The following is a 25110-nucleotide window of genomic DNA, read 5'->3' on the forward strand; positions in this document are numbered from 1 at the left end:
GTTTTAAAGAAAAGACCATTTAAGCAACACGTTTTTCCTCATGTTTTTTAGATTGCAGGGTGAAAGCTGCAGCTGGCTACTAGTGTGGACTGAATAGGTGGCAACAATGGGAAAATGACATGGCAGTATTTTAACGGGAATAGCTCGTCAGCAACATTTTGATAAAAACACAAAAAAGAACGATGAACAAGTCGATTTTTAGAATGGTGAACTTAGGTCATTATGAACTGAACTACCAGTAGTTTATTTTCGGAACGTTGAACTGAACTTTGAACTCGTTCGCAGAGAAAATTAACTTTCCCAACATTGTCCATCATCATTGGTCGAAACACAGGTTCTTGTAGAATAGGACCTTACTCATGTTCTGGAGGACTCTGTCTCGCTCCAGCTGCGTGTCCCTGATCTTGCACTGCAGCATCATCAGCTTATGCTCGTACTGCTGCTTGAGAGTGTGCAGGCGGCGCTGGCTGTTCTCCAGCTCGTCGATCAGCTTCTGCTTGATGGCGATCTCGCAGGTGATGTTTGCTAGGTCTGCCTGGAAGTTCTCTGCAGAAAACCCATCAAATCAAATCAAACTCTCCCCAGTCAAATATTGTTCTCAAGTACTGTTACTTTAGAGTGATATGACTCAAGTAAAAGTAAAACGTCGTTCAAATAATTACTTAAGAGTAAGGAAGTACTCGGTGAAAAAAACTTAGTAAGCAGTGAATAACTTCTGATTTATTTTTTAAAATCAGAGTATGATCAGAGTACTGAATTTGAATGTGCAAATTCAGATATTGCTGAGCAATATTAATCTAAAACATAAATAAAATCTTTATAAAATAAAAAATTAAGGCAAATTCAGCTCCAAGAAATGGAAATATTGTTTGTACTTGTTAAACAGCACAATACTGTAGGCTCACCAGGCAGATTACAAGGAACAAAGCTGCAGTGGATATAAAAATTATACACACCCCTGTTCAAATGCCAGATTTTTGTGTTGTAAAAGAACTTTGTCCACGGTAAATCGTTTTACAACTTTTTCCGCCATTACTAGAATTTGTACAACTCAACTGATTTATTTTTGTATCATTTTGAGAGGGGAGGTGTCAATAAACGACTGAAATAAACTTGAATGTGATTGACTTAACTTGCTCCACTCTTGCCCAGGTCACCAATGCAAAAGGGATGTTCGGCTTTAACTACTCTTTTACTTGGTTTAATAAAGTTTAAATAAAATAAATACAAATAAATATGGTTGCACATGGATGTACTCCCCCTTACAACTGCCATTTGGCTGTCTTCAGATGTAACAGATCACATTCAAAGTCATGTTCAATTGGAGTCCACACACACCTCCCACCATTTAAATGGTGGGAGGTGTGTCCCAAAACTGACAACACATGCATAGGGCCTTACAGACACATTATTTGCTTTATGCACTAAAATAACTGAATGAAGAAGCTGTTTGCTGACCAGGCGTAATGATAAAGTAAGTAAGTGAGTGAGAGCAAGAGAGAGAGAGAAAATAGGAGGATGCATGTTTTACAGTTACTAGTGGCCATAAAATAGGGCAAATGTTGCCAAATGCACAGCCAAAACCATATGCACAGCCAAAACAACAACAAAAACATCTGCAACTTACCGCAAGGTGTATTCTCAAGTTATAAGTGGGCTGATATTTCCAAGTTTGAAAACTACGCTGTAATGTAATCACGAGTCGCACGTGGCTGTCACGACTCACTTTGATTAGCCAACAAAGCCCAATAGCATGTGACTTTCATGTCGTTTGATTGGTGAGCTTGAGTCAAACATCGCTGTGGTAATCCCGGTGGGTTGGCGCAACGGCGGCCAATGTGGAAGTCGAAAAATAGATTGCGCACACAATTATTGATATATGAAAGTAGCGAAGGACATGTAGCTTATTGGTACGGAGTAAAATTACGGTTTCTTCTTAACAAAAAAAAAAAAAAAGTAAAAGTAAAAAGTATGCTTCATACTCTGAGAAGTACAATTTATCCAAAACGTTACTTGAGTATATGCAACGGAGCCGCGTTCCTACCCACCTTTGATAGCAGCTTTCACACATAAAATTGCAAAACAAAGTGCTTCACAAAAAATATTTTTAAAAAATCACCAAAACCTTGCATTTGAACAGTGGTGTTTAACTTTTTATATCTGTTGCACATGCCTTTTCCAAGAATGCCTTTCTATAGGATTTGGCTTGGCTAAAACGGCCTTATGGTTAGGTGTGGTAGAGCCCCTTGTTGCCTTGGTATGTACTTGACACCACGTGACGACTCTCACCTTTCTCGTCCGACTCAGAGTCTGAATCGTCTGAACTGTCCTCAACCTCCATGTCTTCATCCTCCTCTTCATCCTCCTCCTCTCCTTCTTCGTCGTGCTCACTACCCTCCTGCGCATCCTCCCGGGTGATGAGTAGTCAGAGTTGAGATGATATTTTCATGTTTATTTGTCAATTATTATTTTTTATTTAATATATTTTTTACACTATAATGTAAACTGTTTCTATTTCCCCCCAAGACCGTGTGCTTATGTGGCACATCTCACCATGTCGGCGTTGTCGCTAGTTCGCTCGACGTTGTTCTCCTTGTCGCTGCTCTTCTCCTGCTCGTTGTCGGGAACGTCCTCCTTGCCCACACTGCAAAAATGAACCACTCATTTGTTATTATTTTATTAGCTAACTCAATTCCCTCATCATCATCATCATCACTAATATTGAGGCAAAAACACACATTAAGTCCTTGCTATGAGAGAATAATCACTGTCTTTTCAGCACATTATCAAGCTTTAGTTTCCAGTGTTATAGCGATGTTTCTGTTGTTAACACCAGCCACACGCCATACGGTACATACAGTATATCCATTGGCCACAATATTAGGTACACCCACTTTTGCCTTCACAATGATAATGCTCACTTTTGACATCTGAAATTCTAGTTATCATTGTAAAGGCAGCTTGTAGGTGAAAAAGACATGTTAAACCATTAATGAAACGATATAGTGAGCAAAATGATCACAGTTGTTTGTATTACTCACAAAATGTTATGTAATATGTAAAGTTACTTCTGGGATTTGGTAATGGGAGTGGCACAAGTCGAACCATTAGGTACACTTGGGTAGCGTAAGAGAGCCAAATGCAATGCTCAAAATATTGTAAAAATACAAAAATATATATTTGAATATATTCATGTAAAAATATTGTCAGACAAATACAAAGTATTAGGCAAAGAATAGTAAAAAAAAAAAAAAAAAAAAAAAAAAAAATCAAACATTTACAAAAATATTAGACAAACTATTTGGGGAAAAAAATCCATCCATCCATTTTCTGAGCCGCTTCTCCTCACTCGGGTCGCTGGAGCCTATCCCAGCTAACTTCGGGCAGGAGGCGGTGTACACCCTGAACTGGTCACCAGCCAATCGCAGGGTACATACAAAGAAATAAAATACTCGACAAGAATAAGAAATAAGAAAATAATGCATTTGAATATATTCAAATACTGAGGGAAATCAATAAAAACTAGAGGGAAAATTAAACAAAGAAAAATTTGGGAAACAAAAATATTGCAATAAATAACAACACTGGACAAAAAATATTTTCATTTACACAATTTCACAAAGATATTAGAAAGAAAATACCAAAAATATGAAGACACAAATATTTTAAAATAGTACAAAAATATGACAACAAACAACTACAATGTGAAATTCAAGCGGTATATGACGTCACCAGCATTTGTTGGTAAAAATGATGTCATTTTACCCTTCCAAGAAACAATTATAATGAGTAAAATGATCACAATTCTCAGTATTCATCATAATATGTAGTATGAAGGGGTATGAAGGGGAGGTCAGGGATATGCCAATGGTCAAACACATCAGGTACACTTGCACAATGTCATAAGAACCAAACCATTAATGCTCAAAACAAAACATTATACAAATATGTAAACAAAAACATTCACCAGAAAACTGTATTTGAATATATATATATATATATATATATAATATATATATATAATATATATATATATATATTATATATATAATATATTCAAATATAAAAAAAATATTAGGGGTGGAAATATAAAAATACAAAGACATAAATACATAAACATTGTGAAATAGTAAAAAATAAATATATATGTATATATATATATATATATATATATATATATTAGCAGCTCTGTTGGTTATCATTAATCCGGTGTACCTAATGTTTTGAACGGTGAGCGGTGTTTAATGTCACTAACTTGTTGGTGAAAAATACAGTGTGTCAAACCATGAAAAGAAAAGGGTGATTATGCACAGCAAAAAATAGGGGATGTAATAATTAAAGCCATCTTCGATAAATGTTTTGTCCAAAGTTGGTTAGTAACGTACTTTTTTTTTTCAAAACACGGAGATGTTTCACAGATTCAGCAACACAAAATCGTAAGAACCAAAATAACTTTTTACATGATAAAAAGCAGCAGCATTGATGGGCGAACAACAGGCAAGATGGAGGCTTGTGTTTGATGAAGATGATGATGAGTTCAAAAGTGAGTCGCAAAAAGGGCAGCAGGAGGGTGGAAGCCAACAAACCTGACAACAACCTCCTCCTCCACCTCCTCCTCCCTCCTCTCTCGCTCCTCCAACAGGTGCTGGAGTCTTCAGGGGAGTGAGTGAAAGGTTACACGAGAAGGGAAGAGAGATGAGAGGAAGGAAGGAAGGAAGGAAGGGTGAGAGAAAATCCAGCTTTTGCCAGAGTCCGGCGTCTCTTCATTCCTCTCTAGGTCTTACAGCACAGTAATGTTGTTCAAGAACACCTTTAATCTACATTCAAGCCAGTTCTATAAAAACAGTTGTCTGTGTCCAACTCATACTGCTTTTCTGTTTTTTTTTCCTGGGGCTTAAGCAAGCTTCAGAATGATTATAGTGGTACCTTAAATTACGAGTTTAATTCCATTCGGTGACCAAACGTTTAACTCAATTTGCTCATGTGTCACATCCATTTTCCCCATTGAAATTGATTTAAAATGTCATTAATCCATTCCAGACACCCCAAAAAACACCATACTGTATTTTGTGTGTTTTAAATGAGGAAAAATAGCAATTTAACATATTAAAACATAGGAGAATGTAATGAAATAAACTGGTGTAATTACTATACGTAGTGCAGTATTTGTGTGTTGGTTGTGTGCCTTTAAGGGGCGTGGCTTTGCGAGTGCTGTCAGGGGTCAGGTTGGCCAGTCAGTCTACGTGTGACCTTCTGGGTTGTGGCCTACAGCAGGCCGCTTGCAAGTGTCTGAATTTTGCATTTCTGTGTTTGACTGTTCGTGCCATTCAATAAACGACTAAAAGTGTATCAACAACTGTGGCTCTCCTTGCCCACATGCAAGGGCATTCTTTACAGTACCCTAACTGCTCGGTCATTTTTTCCACTTAACTCAAGCGGTGGCACATCTGAACCTCGCTCGTAAACTCAAACCGAAAGATTTGCAACTTAGGGGACTCGTAAGTCACGGTAACAGAGGAACCCCGATCTGACCATGTCATCAGAAATCCGGTTCAATTTCAGCGTATTGGTCTCGGCTGAAAAATCTGATTTTTTTTTCATTTTCTTAATTTTTAAAGGTCACAAAGCGACAAACTTTTCCTACAGGACAAACATTTTCAGATCTAGACAGTCAATCTTTGATTACCTTTTCTTCTTCTTTTTCTCTCGCTTCTTCAGCTTCTCCAGGTCCTTCTTGGCCATCTCGATGATGTCAGATGTCTCCTTCTCGGGGGCGGCGGCGGAGAAGGAACCAGGCCCGCTGTAGAAGGCCTGGCGGTTGGAGGCGCGAGAGAGGCTTTTGCGCAGGCTCTCGTTCACAGCCTCGCTCTCCAGAAGCTTGGCTCTGAGAATCAATTTCAATTAAATTCAATTTTATTTATATAGCGCCGAATCACAACAGAAGTAGAAGCAGTTCTTAAGTGAGAGGTATTGGGAATCGAACCTGCGCATGCGGCATTTACAACTACACTACTAAAAATTCGAACATTGAATGAAAATAGAGGGGGAAAAAAAGACCTTGTTCTAGAGCATGTTATGGGTGGGGAAAATTTTGAGTGCATTTTAATAAAATAAAAATAGGTTTGTAAAATGTTATAAAATAATTATATAATGTGCACCCTTTTAAAAATTATTAATACAAATTGTATTGTTTATTATTAATCATAATTATTGAATAAACTAAAAAACTTGTTTATTTTATTAATATAGTTTATTTTATTAACATGGCGGTATTTTATGTAAACACAAAACAATTCACTCATTTTTAAAACTTGTATTCTTTATCATGTATTAATGATTACTCAACCAATTTTTTAATAAAGTGAAAAACTTAGTAATTTTAGTTTTTATGTGAAATTGTTTTCAATAATAAAATGACCTTATGCTAATTTTAAACTTTTGTTTTAATTCTAATTAACTATCTATTTCTTTTAAAAAATACAAATTGTTCCTAACATACAGTATTTTATTTACAATAAATAAATAAACTATATAGTTGAATGAGATTAATAAATAAAACATGAATAAATATTTTGATTAACCAATTTTAGGGGAAAAAACAGCTATATTTGGGTTAGGGCAACAAATAGTACAGGACTCTTGATGATGTAAATGCTCTGTGGGATCTATGAGTACAAAATCTAACAGTTTTAACCTCAAACGAGCCAAAATCGGCTGTGGTGCTCCACTCAAGGCTAAAGGCTACAAATAGCATCAGGCTCTTCCTGTGTTTACCTGAGGTCTTCAATTTCTTTGATGTAATTCTGAATCATGTTGCCAATTTCCTCTGTGCCTCCTTCACCTGAACAAGGGGGGGGGAAAAGGAATTTGTAAATGTTTTTTTTTTTTTTTTTTTTAAACGTGATTAGAGACCTAATGGTATGCTAATAGCACGGTGATCGACTAGTTAGCACATCTGCCTTGAAGTTCTGACGACCCGGGTTCAAATCCGGCCTCGCCTATGTGGAGTTTGCATGTTCTCCCCGTGCCTGCATGGGTTTTCTCCGGGGACTCCAGTTTCCTCCCACATCCCAAAAACATGCACGGTAGGTTAATTGAAAACTTCGCCCGAATGTGAGTGCGAGTGGTTGTTTGTTTATATATGCCCTGCGATTGGCTGGGGACCAGTTCAGGATGTACCCCGCCTCTCGCCCAGAGTCAACTGGGTTAGGGTTTTAGCTCGCCCGCGACCCTAGTGAGAATAAGCGGTACTGAAAATGGATGGATTCATGGTACGTTAATAATGACAGTTAGGTCCACCCTGCTGTATGCTAGCAGAGGGGTAGTTAGCGCTGTCCATCAGCTGATGACTGGCTTGACAGCAAACAGAAGCCTGATGCAAGATTCCAGTATAGATCCAACAGGCAGACAAAGAGAAAGCAGGGTTTTTAACTTCTCACGATGATGCAGAGAAAGGTTTGGATTGCTCTTGGCAGTGGTGGAAGTTAAAAATTGATCAGCTGCTAACAGATTGCTATTCAACCCAAGGTACAGTTAAGGGCCAAACTGAAGACACAGTATATATTAAAACAATGAGAATATGAATAACTGAGTCAAAATTGTACTAAGATGTCTAACAGGAAGGTAGTAATTGCTATTAATAAGGATTGCGAAACGCCAGCTTCCTTACACGTTTGCATTTTTTCTTCTAAATCAAATCATCTGTAAACCACTTATTTTTAGGAGGTAATGTTGTATGATGAGTTTGAAGCAGTATTGAAGTGTTTTGGGATAATAGTTTGACATATATTTAGGGTTTAACTATTAATATGGGCACTCCCAAAAGCCTCATCGCTAGCCACGGTGTCTGCTCGCCAGAGGTTGAGCTTCTCTGTGTTTGTGTACTGAAACGTCTGAATGTGATTGTTTTCTTGTGGTGTCAGCAGTGTTTGCTGGTGCATACCCGCCCTGGCGAGAGCCTGGTTGGCCTGGTCGCTGAGCAGTTGTGTGAGTCGAGCCCTCTGGGCGTCGATGGTTTCCTGCATGGCTTTCACCCGCACGCGCAGATTGCCGTTCTCCGTCTGCAGCATGGCGTTCTCGTGGAACATGTCACTGAAGCTCTCCACGCCATCTTCGCCCGCCAAGCGTTTACCCTATGCAGGGGGGGACGGCAGTCAATACAGTTTATAGTCTTTTAAAGGCAACATATTATGGAAAATTTACCTTTTACTGTTTATCTACAAATAGCAGGGTCTCTACAGTGCCTGAGTTGGACAGTTTATAGGTCACAATGGTGAAAAAAGTTTTGAAAGGACTTGTCTTGGTGTAGTTTTTTTTTTAAAACTAAAACTTGTACCGGGGTGTGTAGTCTTTTTATATCCACAGTATTTTCCATTTAAAAGATCTCCTGTTTTTTCCCACACTCACTGTCTTGTACTCCATGAGCTCTATCTGCAGTCTGGCGATCTCCGTCCTGAGTGCGCTGATCTGCTGGCTCGCCTTGTCCTGGTTCACCATCACCTTGTTCTTGATGTTGCGGGCGCGGTTGGCGTACTTGAGCGTGTTGAGCGTCTCCATGAAGTCGCGGTCAGACGGGCTGATACAGGCGATCATCACCGTTTGGCTGAGACACAAAGATACCTCTTCAGGGTGCTTTTATGGTAAAAAGCAAAGTACAAACTTATCTCTACTGACCTGTTACCTCCCAAGGAGTCCTGCAGAAGTCGGGTCAGTTTGGAGTCTCGATAAGGCACGTGCGAGGACCGCTTGCTGCGGTCGCCCAAAGCGCTGATGACGTTACCTAGAGCCAGCTTTAAATAACACAAAATGTGATAAAATAGTCAATAATAAACTCTACACAGTATATTTATTGTGTTGAATAATTTAACTACTGAATACAGTTGTTTATGTAACATGGGTTCAAAATTGTGTACATGTTAGATGAATGGTGTTGATGCTTTGGTGATTATTCTTTGTCTGCGTTGTTACTGTTATGGCAAAATGACAAAATATAATTATATATCCATCCATCAATTTTCTGTACCGCTTTATCCTCACAAGGGTCATGGGCATGCTGGAGCCTACCTCAGCTATCTTCGGACAAGAGGCGGGGTACACCCTGAACTTGTTGCCAGCCAATCGCAGGGCACATATAAACAAACAACCATTTGCGCACAAATTCACACCTAAGGGCAATTTAGAGTCTCCAATCAACCTACCATGCATGTCTTTGGGATGTGGGAGGAAACCAGAGTGCCCGGAGAAAACCCGGCAGGCACGGGGCGAACATGCAAACTCCACACAGGAGGGGCCGGGACCTGAACCCCGGTCCTCAGAACTCCAAGGCAGATGCGCTAACCAGTCCCCCACCGTGCCGCCATAATCTATTTACTCTTTTATTATATTATTCCATAGTTATGTGTATTTTAATACTTCAATAGTCCTTTGTTCTTGCGTGGCCTTTTTCAAATGTACTTAATAGCTTAATAGTTTGATGCAACAGGTTGTCACTAGGACGGCAATGATGTACAGCATGCGACAGCAATGACGTAAATAACCTGAGTTGTGCGAGAAAACTATTTTTCATTTGCACTGATGAGTGCACTTCCCTTCTCTCCTCCGGTCTTCAACCTCCCTTTTCTCTCAAGGACAAGATAACTGTGAATTTCTTTCTTCTTTCCTCATCTCCCTCCCATTTTTTCTTAGGTTTAATAAGGCATTGTTTTTCCATGGAAAAGGGTGGCGTGCCCTCTCCAGGTCGGGGATGAGCTCCTTCCCCAAGTGGAGGAGTTCAAGTATCTTGGGGTCTTGTTCACAAGTGAGGGAAGAATGGAACAGGAGATCGACAAGCGGATCGGTTCAGCGTCTGCAGTGATGTGGACTTCGTATTGGTCCGTTGTGGTAAAGAAGGAGCTAAGCCGAAAGGCAAAGCTCTCGATTTACCGGTTGATCTACGTTCCTAACCTCACCTATGGTCACGAGCTGTGGGTCGTGACCGAAACAACAAGATCCCGGATACAAGCGGCCGAAATGAGTTTCCTCCGCAGGGTGTCCGGGCTCTCCCTTAGAGATAGGGTGAGAAGGGTCATCCGGGAGGATCTCAGAGTAGAGCCGCTCCTCCACATTGAGAGGAGCCAGATGAGGTGTCTCGGGCATCTGATTTGGATGTGTTCCGGGCACGTCCCACCGGGGGGGGGGAGACCCCGGGGACGACCCGGGACACGCCGGAGAGACTACGTCTTTCGGCTGGCCCGGGAACGCCTTTGGTACCCGCCGGAAGAGCTGGATGAAGTGGCTGGGGAGAGGGAAGTCTGGGTGTCCCTGCTAAAGCTAGTGCTCCCGCGACACGATGTCGGATAAGCGGTAGAAAATGGATGGATGGATATTTTTCCATGTATCTCAGACACGAAGCAACTTGTAACCTCTCTTGAATGTCTCTCTCTTTGCAAAGATATTATTAAAATGACAAAGACAAGATTGTTTCCTGATTTAATTTCCAAAACATTACATCTCACAGTAAATAAATAAATCCAAACAAAATACCAGTCTTTGTTTTAAGTCCCTTGTCACCATTTTGTGGCATCTATAGGCAATTAAAATATAATATTCCAATCAATTGTAAAGTGGTAATGGTGCTGCCTCACGGCCTTTATTCCTACATTAATCAAACTCATTAAGATACACTTTTATATGAGCGGAGTTCATGTATACATGTCGTCCACTAGATGTCAGTGCGACACTATAATAATTCACCAGTCCACAGTTGATGGAAATCCCTTCCTTGGCTCGGTCTCCCGTGGCGCCAGTCCTCTTGAGCCTCTCTGAGCCAGCCAGGTCCACAAAGTGGAATTTGGCACTCAGCGTCTCGTACTCGTCCATGTCTCCATTGCCGTTGGAGACCTGATTATCACCCTGGTCGGCGTCTTCGTACTGTGAGGACCAAGGATAAAGAAGTGACGGGTCTTACTGTAAATACAGACACTAAATGGCTTTACAAGTGAACACAATTACATTTAATAATGTTTATTTACTGTTTGTATTCATTTTGCGACATCTTTATATACATTTACAATAGTAATTTACTCAAAGGGCATCTGTAGGTTTAAGGAAACCAAATTTAAGACCGATTAATTCACTTATTATAAGTTTTTTAATACAAATGTATGATTAATGATAAATTAAGAAATAATGTTATTAATTTGTATTTTTAAATTGGAAATGTAAGACGAAACTAATTGGATTTATTCATTTGTCATTATTGTTTTAATAATTTATATATTAACATCTTAATTATTGTTTTAAATGTTGCAAGTAATTTATTAATATGAAAAAATACAATTAAACTTTTTTTTATTGTCAGACTAACCCTAACTCCTTTTTAAGTAGTATATTGATTTATTACAAATAATAAATTAAAACAATTGAAAAATATTAAAATGGATACATATACAATCTTTATTTAAATTATTAACAATACAATAAAATGTACAATATTAATACAGTGGGTACGGAAAGTATTCAGACCCCTTAAATTCTTCACTCGGTTATATTACAGCCATTTGCTAAAATAATTTAAGTTATTTTTTTCCCCTCATTAACGTACACACAGCACCCCCTATTGACAGGAAAAAAAACGGAATTGTTGAAATTTTTGCAGCTCTATTAAAAAAGGAAAAACTGAAATATCACACAACCATAAATATTCAGACCCTTTGCTCAGTATTTAGTAGAAGCACCCTTTTGAGCTAATACAGCCATGAGTCTTTTCGGGAATGATGCTACAGGTTTTCCACACCTGGATTTGGGGATCCTCTGCCATTCCTCCTTGCAGATCCTCTCCAGTTCTGTCAGGTTGGATGGTGAACATTGGTGGACAGCCATTTTCAGGTCTTGTCAGGGTTATTTTAACCAACACATTTGCACCACGGAAGGAGACAGAAGTAAGAAATCAAGAAACCCGAGTTAAGTAACTTTGCAAAGTGAGAGCAGCACCAGGCTTATCTCTCCCGACTCCTCTCAGGTGCCTGTCCCTGCGCAGCTCTTTTTATTAAGCTTGAGTCGGTGGTATCACATTCCATGACCTTTTAAGGATGTGGTCAGTGCCTGGAGGTGTGGGGGCTTTATTGCCTTGTGAAATGTGCATTGTAGCACTCCTCCAAACTGCTCTTGCTTCCAGTGAACAAGGGTGCTATCATCTCAATGCAGTTACAGCAACAATGTGTTTTTAAAGGATAATATATACAATTTTTCCATCAGGTCTCTCCAGAGATGCACAATTGGGTTTAAGTCAGGGCTCTGGCTGGTCCATTCAAGAACAGTCACTGAGTTGTTCTGAAGCCACTCCTTTGTTATTTTAGCAGTGTGCTTAGGGTCATTGTGTTGTTGGAAGGTGAACCTTCGGCCCAGTCTGAGGTCCTGAGCACTCCGGAGAAGGTTTTTGTCCAGAATATCCCAGTACTTGGATGCATTCATCTTTCCTTCAATTGCAACCAGTCACCCTTTCGCTGCAGCTGAAAAACACCCCCACAGCATGATGCTGCCATCACCATGCTTCACTGTTGGGACTGTATTGGACAGGTGACGAGCAGTGCCTTGTTTTCTCCACACATACCGCTTAGAATTAAGGCCAAACAGTTATATCTTGGTCTCATCAGACCAGAGAATCTTATTTTTCACCATCTTGGAGGTTCTGGTCGTCCCAAACGTCTTCCATTGGTAACCTTGGCCAGATCTGTGCCTTACCACAATTCTGTCTCTGAGCTCTTCAGGCAGTTCCTTTGACCTCATGATTCTCATTTGCTCTGACATGCACTGTGAGCTGTAAGGTCTTATATCGACAGGTGTGTGGCTTTCCTAATCAAGTCCAATCAGTATAATCAAACACAGCCGGACTGCAATGAAGGTGTAGAACAGTTTTAAGGATGATCAGAAGAAATGGACAGTACCCGGGTTAAATATATGAGTGTCACAGCGAAGGGTCTGAATACTTATGGCTGTGTGATATTTCAGTTTTTCTTTTTTTTTTTAAAAATCTGCAAACAATTCAACAATCCCATTTTTTTCTGTCACTACGGGGTGCTGTGTGTACATTAATGAGGAAAAACAATTAATGATTTTAGCAAATGGCTGCAATATAACAAAGAGTGAAAGATTTAAGGGGGTCTGAAAACTTTCTGTAGTCACTGTACATATTTGTATTGTAATTGAAAATTGAAAACCAAGACTTGAGCTCACTATAAATGTATTTAATCTCATTTAATTTTAATTGAATATGAATTACTCCTGGGCAGTGAGCAGTAGCTCGTTTGCATGAGATAGGACAGCCCCCTCAAAACCACTTGATTTCAACAGGGCTGTTTACAGTAGAGAAGGTTCCGTTATTCTTGATCCACTCAGCCTATTACGTCCCCCCAAGAGAATAAGGTTTGCATATGGTGGCGCTTGACTCACATTGTCGGAGGAGGCACAGACTCGAACTTGGCATAGGTGGATGGTGAAGATGGCATGTGAACGAGAGCTCTGGACGTTCATCTGCGTGCTGGCAGTGGTGCGAGACAGAGCCCCCAGCTTCAGGCACTGCATCATCTGAATTAACAGTGACAAATATTAGGGACGTCATGAGAAAAGCTGCAAATGTTCCTACTTGGACGTCATACCTCGGCCTCGGAAGACACGGTGCGTGTGGTCACGCCCACAGTGTAGATCCCCCCGTTGGCGTCCTCATGGATCTTGATGTGAGATTTCTGCTTCCCGTCCCTCACAGAGTCAAAGAGATCCAGAACTTCCTCGTTGTAAAGCTGTACGGCGGCACAAAACACCCCTCAAAAATGTAGTTGGGCTGCGACTCGCCCTACTCAATGCAACCCCACAAAACTCAGACAGCAGCGCCTCCTAGAAAGATGGAAACATCTTCCTCCTAGAAAGATGGAAAGATGGGTGCTGCACACAAAATTGGGTGCACATGCTATCATATAAGGACACACGGATAAATCTCAGAGACCCATGCCATAAATTGAGGAGCAAGCCGGCCATTTTGTTTCGAAGCCACCATTTCGCACTCAGCCGTATCCCCTTAGACCAATGATCAAGGCCATGGAAACAGGAGTTCAGAGTATCCAACGATGACAATACAGATAAATTGATCACAAATGTTCCTTGTTGTCGATCAATGATACTTCCATATTACATTGGACATTAGAGTCCTCTTTTTATCTAATCAAATGTTGAAGCCTTGGTGGAGGTAAAGGTAATATTTTTTATTCTGCTGTGTAGTTTGATTTGTGGTCATCCACGTTTTATCACAGCTCGCGTTGCGGCTTGCCTTTTTCGGAATGCGAGCGCTGTCAAAGTGTGACGGAGCCGCACAAGTGTTTCCCGACGTGGATCCTTGTTAACTCCTCCATCCCCGCCTCTTCCGCCCCCCCGATCACAATGACAGCTGCCGTCAGGGTGGTTACCTCCAGGAACTGAGCGTTGATCTTAAACTCCGGCGCGGGGCGTCCCTGTTCCTGTGCAGCCTGCCGGCGCCGCTCGATGCCCCGGAAGAGGTGGTGCACGGCGCGGGGAATGATGCCTAGCTCGTCGTCGGCAATGTTGACGTCAAAGCCCGTCCCCATGGTGTACGTCTTGCCAGAACCCGTCTGCACAGGCAGGGATGGAAAACAAAGTCAACACGTCGCAAAGATAGAGCTGGAATGGCAGATTACAGCAATTGAAAGCAATTATCACCGTCTGCCAACTACCGTAATTTCTTGTGTATAATATGCACTTTTATACCCAAAAAAATCTTCAAAAGTCAATCGTGCGTATTCTACATAGATATAGTAAAAGCGAGAAAATTATTTCATAGTGAAATAGGTATATGATCATCAGTGCACAAAGTGACACAACCTCTTCCTGAATCATCGTTGGTGCGAACAGTGACCCTACATTTTGATTTTATTTCGAAAAAAAAATCAATTGTTCATTTTCTTTTTACATTTACTAATGTACCACATATTCTATGTTGTTTAAAAATAAAATGGATTGCGTTCAATGGAAAACGGTTGAAAACAGAATCTGATACAGGCCCATGCCTAGCTGCAGTCAAACAACAATTTTATACATGACTTTATGTCATAACAATCTAGCAGGATCTCTGTGTAAAACGCTTCAGGCTCTGTTTAAAAGGTAACGGAGTATAAATGTAAGGACTCTAAGGACTTCTCTTCTGAAATGCAGTATTTCTACACAACCACAGTGTGAAAGAGACTACTTCCCCTTTAGCCATGTCGTGGCGATATCCTGCTTTTCTGGGTTCTGTGCAAAAGGGGTGGTGATAACATTTACAGGATACAGTACAGTTGGTAATGTAGTCTGCGACTGGCCTGTCCGTAGGCGAAGACTGTGGCGTTGTATCCCTCGAAGCAGCCTTCGATCAGCTTCTCAGTGCACGTTTGGTAGATGGCGTCCTGCTGTGAGTCCATGTCGAACACGTAGTCGTATGTGAAGGATTTGTCCTTGCCCAGGATGACTTGAGGCTCGCCGGGCATCACGTACGTACAAATGTGGCATCCTTCAATCTTCTCCCGTGCCAGTTGAGGGCGGATCCTGAGGGACAATACACATAAAAAAGGACAATAAAATTTTATGTCTCTGATACAACGATTTAGCTGGATCTCTGTGTGAAAGGCTTGCAGTTGCTGCACACAACAGCAGCTATATCACGCCTTCGTTGGGGTGTGTGTGAAAGTCATATATAACAGATCTACTGTTGCACATCGAATGCACCAATTTTGCTGGATCACTGTGTGAAAGGCTTTGAAAGAAAGGCAATCTCTCACCTTCATTGGGTTCAGTGTAAAAGGCATGGGCAAAAAAAAATGTGACAGCGACTATTACGTCGCAGAGGCACCGTCTTTGCAGGATCGCTGTGTGAAAGGCTTGAAGTCGCTGTGTGAAAACGCACACAGTGGCAGCAGTATCTTGCCTTTGCTAGGTTCAATCTTAAAGTCACAAATAGGTGCTGGATCGACCGTTATGTCTCTGATGCACCAATTTTGCTGAGTCTCTTTGTTAAAGGGTTGAAGTAGCTGAATTAGTGTGAAAGATCTCTCTTGAAGTCACTGTCTGCAATATCTCACCTTTGCTGCCTTCTATTTAAAAGTCGCAAGAGAATAAAAGTCTGACAACTGTTAGGGCACGAATGCACCAATTTTGCTGGATCTCTGTATGAAAGGACTGAAGTCACCATATGAAAATGCACACGCTGGCTGCAATATCCCTCCTTCGTTGGATTCTGCATGAAAGTCACAGGTAAATGCTGGACCAACTGTCATGTCTCTGATGCACCATTTTTGATGGATCTCTGTGTGAAAGGCTTAAAGGCGACATTTGAAAACACACACAGTGGTGGCAATAATTTGCCTTTACTCTCTGTGAAAAGCTTGTAGTTGCTTTGTGTAATATCGTACCGCTGCAATGTTCTGTGCAAAAGGTACTGTACAACCAAATAAATGTTGGCTCTACTGTTACGGCTCCGATGCTGTGATTTTACTGGCTATACGTTTGATAGGCTTGGATTTGCTCAGAAAAACCGCTGTCTCACCTTTGCTGAGTTCTGTGAGAAAGTCACAGATGAACAACTGTCGCACCAACAGTTTTCATTTCTTTGTGTAAATCTCTTTCACTTCAATAAGGTTTCATTTAATTTGTTCCAATATTTAGTGGAGAATCCTGCTTATCGCTGTGTTATATTTAAAGGCGGTAGCTCTCCTGACATGGAACCCCTCAATGGGGTTGAAAGGGACCTTGCAGCATTTAACATCTAGCGTGGATAACGGCCTCATTGTGCATCCAAAACAATGCCTGGGAGTTTCCACAGTGCGGTCATTGTGTGCCCGTAAGTGTGACACTGGACCCTGGCACTGAGCGCACCGACACCGTGGGAGCAACAACGTATTGGGACACCTCCAGGTTGTTGTTGAGTTGTTTCCAGCTACAGTATGTAACATTTGTAATCTGCTACAGTGAGAACAGGAAACTCTTTGTTTCAAGAGACTCAAACGTGTAATCTGGTCAAGAATCTGACAATTGAGGTGAGGTCTGTTGGCTAGTTCAAGACCATTTGTGCGGTAAGACCCCGGAAATGGGCAAAGTCGCTGAAAAATGGAAAATGTGGTTTCAATCGGACTAACCGGTGGCAGGTGCTTATATTTTCCATCACTCTAGGGGTGCTATAGAATACCAGGTTATGAGGGGTTGAGTCCATGACGCCTAAAAGAGTCACTGATAGACGTAAAAAACAAACAAACAAAAACTATTTTGGGGGATACAGATAGAGGGAGGCTGAATTAAGGTTGGAGGCCAGGCGAGGTTTGGGGTTGAAGTTGAGTGTTTGTGCATAGACAAGTTGTCTGGGTCTCATCAGCCACTGACTGAGAGGCACTCAAGGAGGACACCCTCTAGTGTGTTGTTAACACAGCACTTGTTTGTTGTGCATCAAGCAAGTGCATACCAGAGTGCACTTCTTAGGTGCGCAACAGAATTCAATTGTTTGGTGTGCACCAGAGCTCATTGGTTCACTTTCTTTGTGCATGGCAAACAGGTGAACTCCGGTGGACACCAACAAAATGAAACCTTTGTGCCCATCACATTTCAGTTATTTGGTGTGCACTGGGAACACTTCCTTGGGAGAGAGAACAAGTGAGCCCTGGTGTACACCAGTTTGGTGGACATCAGAGGTAACTTGTCTGATGCTCTCCTGGTGTACACCAGAGTTCCTTGTTGGGTACACACCAAACAACTGAAACCCTGGTGCGCGCCGTACGGGTGAACCCTTCGGAGTGCACTAAAGTCAACCGAGGTGTGGAGCAAAAAAGCGAAACTTTAGAGCGCCAAACAAGCAAACCGTAGTGCACATCAAAAGCAAACCCTGGTGCACGCCAAAAAAGGCAATCTGTAATGTGCACTAAATAAGCACCCTATTGTGCAAAATACAAGTCCGCAGTGCACATTTAATGAGTGAACCATTCTGTGCAAAAAAATGAGCAAAACCTTGTACGTACCATACAAGCAAACTAGTTTACACACACCAAACAAAACAAATGGTGCGCAACAAACAATCCTGGTGCGCAGTTGGGCACCAGAGTTTTCTCATTTGGTGCGGTCCAGGATTCAGCCATTAGTTGGAAAAAAGTATTCCAAGTGACATCAGAGCCAAAGCATGCTGGTGCAGTGTGGGTGCGTGACACAGGATGATGTTGCCATGGCGATAGGCATCAGATGAATTAAGATCGTAATCCCATCCAGGGAGGATATCACAGTGGTCTGGTCAACTGGAAGACGCAAATGGAGAGAGAGAGCGAGAAAGAACAAAAGAGAGCTAGAAAGAATGAAAGAGAGGGCGAGAGAGGAAAATCAAAAGGGTCAAGCTCAGGATCCTGCCGAGCTCCACCCACAGCCTTAAAAGTGGACCCTGTACTATAAATAGGTCCAGGATGTAACTCCAGCGGGACTTATAAATAGGACGCAGATGCTCGCAAATAGATCCACATGCCCCATCATCAGCATTATATTCATATCAAAGAGGTCTGCATTTCCTCTCTTTAACTAGTGTGAAATAGGGCTGGGCATATGGACCAAAATTTATATTACGGTATAAATGTAATCCTTTAACAATAGTGGTATATATCGTGAAATAAACTTAAGTGTAAAAATTATTTGTATTATTATTAATGAGTATTATAGTTCCTTAGCAAAGCTATACAAAATGAATCAAACAAAAACAACAAAACAAAGATATAATGTAATGTTGAGAACATTTCTAGTGGAGAGCTCAAAAGTCAAAGTTAAAACTCAAAAACTAATAGTAACTTGTTATGCTTTACTTTTTGGAGAGAACACTGCACTGGACAACAAAAGAGTGCATGAGGACAGTTTAAATCTTAAATGTTCTGCATCTGACTGTGAAATGTGTCAATGAAATGGCTCAAGCTAATGTTCAACAGGGCCACATTGAAGCTAAGTTAAAGCTGGTCAACTCTGCTGTTCAACTGTAGACTAGGGCTGCAACGATTAATCGAATAAAGCCATACACACTCATAGTTATTGATGCCACAGTAGAAGATGAGTATGGTGACTCCAAGTGGACAAATATAGTACCTACAGTTTATCTCACATGCACGTTACTGTGTTTAGTCACGCAAATTCCATGTTTTTTTTCCCGATTCCTCGATTAACCAATGTGATAATTGGTAGTATACTCGATTCTACTACTCATGTACGCGCGGGGACTTTTGTTATATTTAATTTCATATCGTAGAGGGTTGCTTCATTTTTATTTTGTATTTTAGTATATGAATTAAAAAACATTAAAGAACAATAAAATACATGTAAATGAGAAAGTGCTTGTTTGAGCCACTGGGGGGTGCAGCCTATACACGTATCACCTCTGCCTCAATTTAAGCCAGGAAAACCCCAAAATGTTATCTAACGCAAGAGGAGAAAACAAGAACCTTATTGAATTTGAAGTATATTCAATTCAACATAATTGAGGTAGGTGAAATAAAAATGTTTATCACCTTTTTAAAAATCAAAATTGCTCTTCTGGAGTTCTATTACAGGACTGTGAACACGGTGGTGGTCTTTCCTGCGTCATGTTGACATCTCCATTGGAGCCACCCGCGATGTCCCCATTTTAACGCCCCCGCAACCCACCCTTACATTACCACCTCATGAACTTTGACCTGCAGGAAGCAGCCAAAGCCGTTATCAGCGCACCATGCGGGGACTTTGAGCCAACTTGTTTGTTTGGACGCCACTTTTTCCAAAAATAACTTATGGGAGCACGGGTATCAGTTGGAATTTTGTGTTTAGGTCCAATACTTTAGCAGAGGATGTGCCAGGTCAAAATAAATCAAAGTCAAAACACTTGCACTTACTGCAGGTGATAAATCAGGGTAGGATAAAATACCTGTATATTCAAAAATATATATATATATAGTTAAAGAAAAACACCAAAATGAACAGCATTAGTGGGATTACAACACTTATTTACAGCATATTTATTTTCCATATATTTTTTAAAAGGTGTGTGAGAATGTATGTTGGAAAACCATTTCAAACATTGAACATTTAACTTTTTCCTGTGTACTGTATATTGTACTTTCTTTTTGTAGTTATAAAAATAGTATGAAATCCTGTTCATGTGCCTTTTTTATTTAAAAGAAAAGGAAAATAAAGTGTTAAGTGTGCTTTTTGGGAAGAGGTGAGACAGGCTCTCGGTGGACGGGAGGAGCTTCCAGAAGACTGGACCACTGCAGCCAAGGTGATCAGAGAGGCAGGCAGAAGAGTACTTGGTGTATCTTCTGGCAGGAAAGGAGAAGAGACTTGGTAGTGGAACCTCACAGTGCAGGAAATCATACAAGGAAAAAGGTTAGCTAAGAAGAAGTGGGGCACCGAGAGGACAGAGGAGAGGCGAAAGAAATACATTGAGATGCGATTTAGGGCAAAGGTAGAGGTGGCAAAGGCCAAACAAGAGGCATATGATGACATGTATGGCAGGTTAACCACTCAAGGAGAAAAGGATCTATACAGGCTGGCCAGACAGAGGGATAGAGATGGGAAGGATGTGCAGCAGGTTAGGGTGATTAAGGATAGAGATGGAAATATGTTGACTGGTGCCAGTAGTGCGCTAGATAGATGGAAAGAATACTTCGAGGAGTTGATGAATGAGGAAAATGAGAGAGAAGGGAGAGTAGAAGAGGCAAGTGTGGTGGACCAGGAAGTGGCAATGATTAGTAAGGGGGAAGTTAGAAAGGCATTAAAGAGGATGAAAAATGGAAAGGCAGTTGTTCCTGATGACATTCCTGTGGAAGTATGGAAGCATCTAGGAGAGGTGGCTGTGGAGTTTTTGACCAGCTTGTTCAATAGAATTGCATGAGAAGATGCCTGAGGAATGGAGGAAAAGTGTGCTGGTGCCCATTTTTAAGAACAAGGGTGATGTGCCGAGCTGTGGGAACTATAGAGGAATAAAGTTGATGAGCCACACAGTGAAGTTATGGGAAAGGGTAGTGGAGGCTAGACTCAGGACAGAAGTAAGTATTTGCGAGCAACAGTATGGTTTCATGCCTAGAAAGAGTACCACAGATGCATTATTTGCCTTGAGGATGTTGATGGAAAAGTAGAGAGAAGGTCGGAAGGAGCTACACTGTGTCTTTGTAGATCTAGAGAAAGCCTATGACAGAGTACCCTGAGAGGAACTGTGGTACTGCATGCGGAAGTCTGGAGTGGCAGAGAAGTATGTTAGAATAATACAGGACATGTACGAGGGCAGCAGAACAGCGGTGAGGTGTGCTGTAGGTGTGACAGATGAATTTAAGGTGGAGGTGAGACTGCATCAGGGATCAGCCCTGAGCCCCTTCCTGTTTGCAGTGGTGATGGATAGGCTGACAGGTGAGGTTAGACTGGAATCCCAGTGGATCATGATCTTTGCAGATGACATCGTGATCTGCAGTGAAAGCAGGGAGCAGGTCGAGGATCAGTTAGAAAGATGGAGGCATGCACTGGAAAGCCGAGGAATGACGATTAGTCGAAGTAAAACAGAATATATGTGCGTGAATGAGACAGGTGGTGGGGTGAGAGTGAGGCTACAGGGTGAAGAGATAGCAAGGGTGGAGGACTTTAGATACTTGGGGTCAACCGTCCAGAGCTATGGGGAGTGTGGTCAGGAAGTGAAGAAACGGGTCCAAGCAGGTTGGAACGGGTGAAGGAAGGTGTCAGGTGTGTTATGTGACAGAAGAGTCTCTGCTAGGATAAAGGGCAAAGTTTATAAAACAGTGGTGAGGCCAGCCATGATGTACGGATTAGAGACAGTGGCACTGAAGAGAAAACAGGAAGCAGAGCTGGAGGTGGCGGAAAGGAAGATGTTGTGGTTCGCTCTCGCAGTGACCAGGTTGGATAAAATTAGAAATGAGCTCATCAGAGGGACAGCCAAGGTTCGATGTTTTGGAGACAAAGTTAGAGAGGGCAGACTTTGAGGGTTTGGACACGTCCAGAGCAGAAATAGTGAGTATATTGGTAAAAGGATGATGAGAATGTAGCTGCCATGTAAGAGTGTTAGAGGAAGACCAAAGAGAAGGTTGATGGATGTCGTGAGGGAAGACATGAGGGGCAGTTGGTGTTCGAGAGGAGGATGCAGGAGATAGGCTTACATGGAAAAGGATGACGCGCCGTGGCGACCCCTAAAGGGAGAAGCCCAAAGGAAAAGAAGAAGAAAAAAATTGTGTGCTATTGTAACTTTCAACATTTTTCATTTTTATTTTCTAATTCAAAAAAGTAAAAAAAAAATACCCTGCAACATTCAAAATTGTGTTTCTCTTTTAGGTGTAATACTTGGAACAGTCTAGTTTTATTTGTTTGAATTTGATTAATTGTAAACTAAAAATGTGTGCTATACTGGAATAATTAACTTTTACATGTTGTAATAAGATAGTTGTTGGATATTTTGGTACAATAACCTTTTATTTTATTTTTAAATTAAAAAAATAGTAATAGTAATAATAAATGTATTTAAAATATACTTATAATATAAAAAAAGCACTAAAAAAATTATTTTAGATTTTTTTTCAGTTGGGTTAGAATATTAAAAAGTCTACATCTCAGCTTTATGTTATCAGTGACAGAGTAAATAGTGTCAATGTAATAACACTGAACTTGTTAAGTATTTTTAAAAATTATATTTTGAAACATTACGTTTATTAAATTTCATTATGAATTTCACATCAACAATTTCATTTTATTTGAAGAGAAAGTTTGAAAAAAAAATTCAAACACAAATCCTATTGATTTAAAAGCGCATCTGACCAAGGTTCATGAAGGTATTTGAGGACAAAGGTTGGTGGTTATCACGTCTTGACCAGTTACTGTTCTTCATGGTTAACCTCAAACCTTTAGAGATTTTTTTTGTGTGTTCCGTCAAAGCTGATTTTAAGAAACGTCTGACCTAAGTTGATAAGAATTATAGTTGAAACCATACTGATTTTTAAACATGATCTAACCCCAGATCCTTGCGGTTTTATTAAGCATTCACAGGAAAGTCTCAGCAGTGTTTGTTTGGTAGTTTGTTTGTTTTTTTGCAAAACTAAGCAATAAGTCACACACACAGTGGGTAGGGCCAATAACAAACATGGCGAGCAAGTGGCCAGGGCTACTGCGGGAATGTAGTAGTCAGTGGTTGTGAACAAAGCAGAGGCTTCATGGGGGCTTTAGACGCCATTGAGGCCGCCGTGTTTGCACTGCTGTCCCCCTCAGGCCAAGTCTTCATCCTCATCTTGGTAGTTTGTAAATATACTTTTCTGCTAAACTCAAATAAACTGGACCATTAACAACTGAAGGCTCGAAATAAGCGCATTCACATTGCAATCTGAGTCAAAATTAGCATTTTGTGCCTCATGAAAACACACTGAAAAGTAAAACTCCAAATCACAGATTTTTAAGTTTTTCCGATAAGTGAACTGTGGAGAAAGTCCCCGAAAGCTTCGCTCATCTAAAGTTGGTTCTAAAAATCAATTCTGAGCGTCCAATACAGCTCATTATTCTGGCTTGATTGCAAATGCTGAGGTTCACGGTCAAAATGGCTTCAAACTTGCTACAGTGCAAGGTTGGATCCAAGAATTTGATCCCAAAAGATAGTGGTTGTGCCATTGCTCTCTCTAGTTTTTACACTTTACTGTACATGACAATTAAGAAGGTCAAAACTTTAGATGCCTTGGTTCCTTCACATGACTGCTTAGTCATTCCTCAATGTTAAGCCTGAGTATTTTGTTGTTTTTATGTTTTAATATTAACAGTGGTTAACTTCTTTTAAAACGTGTATGACAGTTAATAGTGTTAAAATATGACTTGAAACATTGCCTGTACAGTTAATGCAGATTTTACAATGGCTATTTCTATTGTTTTCTATGGAAAGGATGTTTTCTTCTTTGACCTAGTTCAAGTCTACTGCTTAAATTCTTTGAGAATGTTAAAACTACTAGGTACATTTTGTTCTTTGATGAAGTTCAAGTCTAATGACCAATTAGATTGACTACAAAATGGTAGAAAAACAATATTTTGTGGGGGAATGTGTACTTTTTTGATGCCCATTGAGCACGGTAACGTCCCCAAAGCACACACAGTGGGTGATTATCAGCTGTTGTTCCTCGTTAGGTGACTCTAGGTCTGCTTGACTTCCTTATCCACTGGCCTGAGGCTTACAATGTTGCATCCACTTATACGAGTAGCTGCATGCCTTCCACTCATTACATTGAGCTAGCTAAAGCCTTCAGGTCTTTACGGATCTATATAATGTCATTATGCTTGCTGCCGTGGTTCCCTGCCAAGCAGCCTGAACAACAAGCCCTGGCAAGACATCACTGTTTGGACTAAAGTATTTAGATGTAGCTTGAAATGAATTAATCCATGTGTCAGAAGTTGGATGACCTTAGTTTTTATTACTTGTTTTTATTTGAGAGCGAGAGTACAGACAGGTCAGCCAGAAAACAGGTGGAGAATCTGGATCTCCAGTATTGACTTCTCAACACGTGACTGCTGTTAAAGTACATTCAGTTTTAGGGGGAGAGGAGACTGAGGACAGCAAGAAAAGAGTCCAGTGCGGTCAAGTGGAGACTGCGGATTTCCTGAACACTGGACCCCTGCTATTCACTATTCGAACCGAGCTATTCTCTAGGCCGCCGGTATCAAAAATCACTGGATAATTGGCGGCCATTACATCCGCATTGAAGATATTAAATTTTTTTTCTTCCACACAAAACTTTTTGGGAATAAGCAGGGATAAACCACAAGCAAGTGTTTTGGGGGGGTTTGTTCCCCACAAAAAAGAAAAAAAAAAATGGAAAAATAATTGGAAACGTAAAATAAATCTGTGGATAGGTGAATCCGGAGGTGCCGAACCACGAGTATGCGGGGGTCCTCTTTATTTAATTCTCAGCATGTGACAATTGCCAAGTAGGCACATTTTATCAGAAAGGAGACTGAGGGCAGTCAGAAAACAGTCCAGTGCATCAAAGTGTAGACTGTGGGTCTCCTGTATTCAGTTCTCGACATGTTACTTGCCAAGTCAACTTGTTTTATTCTAAAGGAGACTGAGGAAAG

The 25110-nt window shown here is 40.8% G+C and overlaps 1 protein-coding gene across 6 annotated transcripts in view; it reads right to left on the minus strand.

The window, feature by feature from the left end:
* Positions 1-25110, minus strand: part of LOC133403383 (kinesin-like protein KIF21A) — a 64866-nt gene that overhangs the window by 19234 nt on the left and 20522 nt on the right. For 5 of the 6 annotated variants that reach the window (XM_061678358.1, XM_061678360.1, XM_061678356.1 and 2 more), the window contains 13 exons: positions 15345-15567; positions 14436-14618; positions 13635-13775; positions 13429-13563; positions 10732-10908; positions 8674-8789; positions 8407-8602; positions 7943-8132; positions 6775-6841; positions 5687-5884; positions 2554-2644; positions 2290-2407; positions 358-546 (listed from right to left, as the gene is read on the minus strand). In XM_061678358.1, the coding sequence (XP_061534342.1) occupies positions 358-546; positions 2290-2407; positions 2554-2644; positions 5687-5884; positions 6775-6841; positions 7943-8132; positions 8407-8602; positions 8674-8789; positions 10732-10908; positions 13429-13563; positions 13635-13775; positions 14436-14618; positions 15345-15567 (2024 nt within the window). The remainder of the gene's footprint in view (positions 1-357; positions 547-2289; positions 2408-2553; positions 2645-5686; positions 5885-6774; positions 6842-7942; positions 8133-8406; positions 8603-8673; positions 8790-10731; positions 10909-13428; positions 13564-13634; positions 13776-14435; positions 14619-15344; positions 15568-25110) is intronic. The other variant, XM_061678357.1, reaches the window with a different exon arrangement.

The sequence above is a fragment of the Phycodurus eques genome, chromosome 5 (genome assembly GCF_024500275.1).
Source record: "Phycodurus eques isolate BA_2022a chromosome 5, UOR_Pequ_1.1, whole genome shotgun sequence".
NCBI lineage: Eukaryota > Metazoa > Chordata > Actinopteri > Syngnathiformes > Syngnathidae > Phycodurus > Phycodurus eques.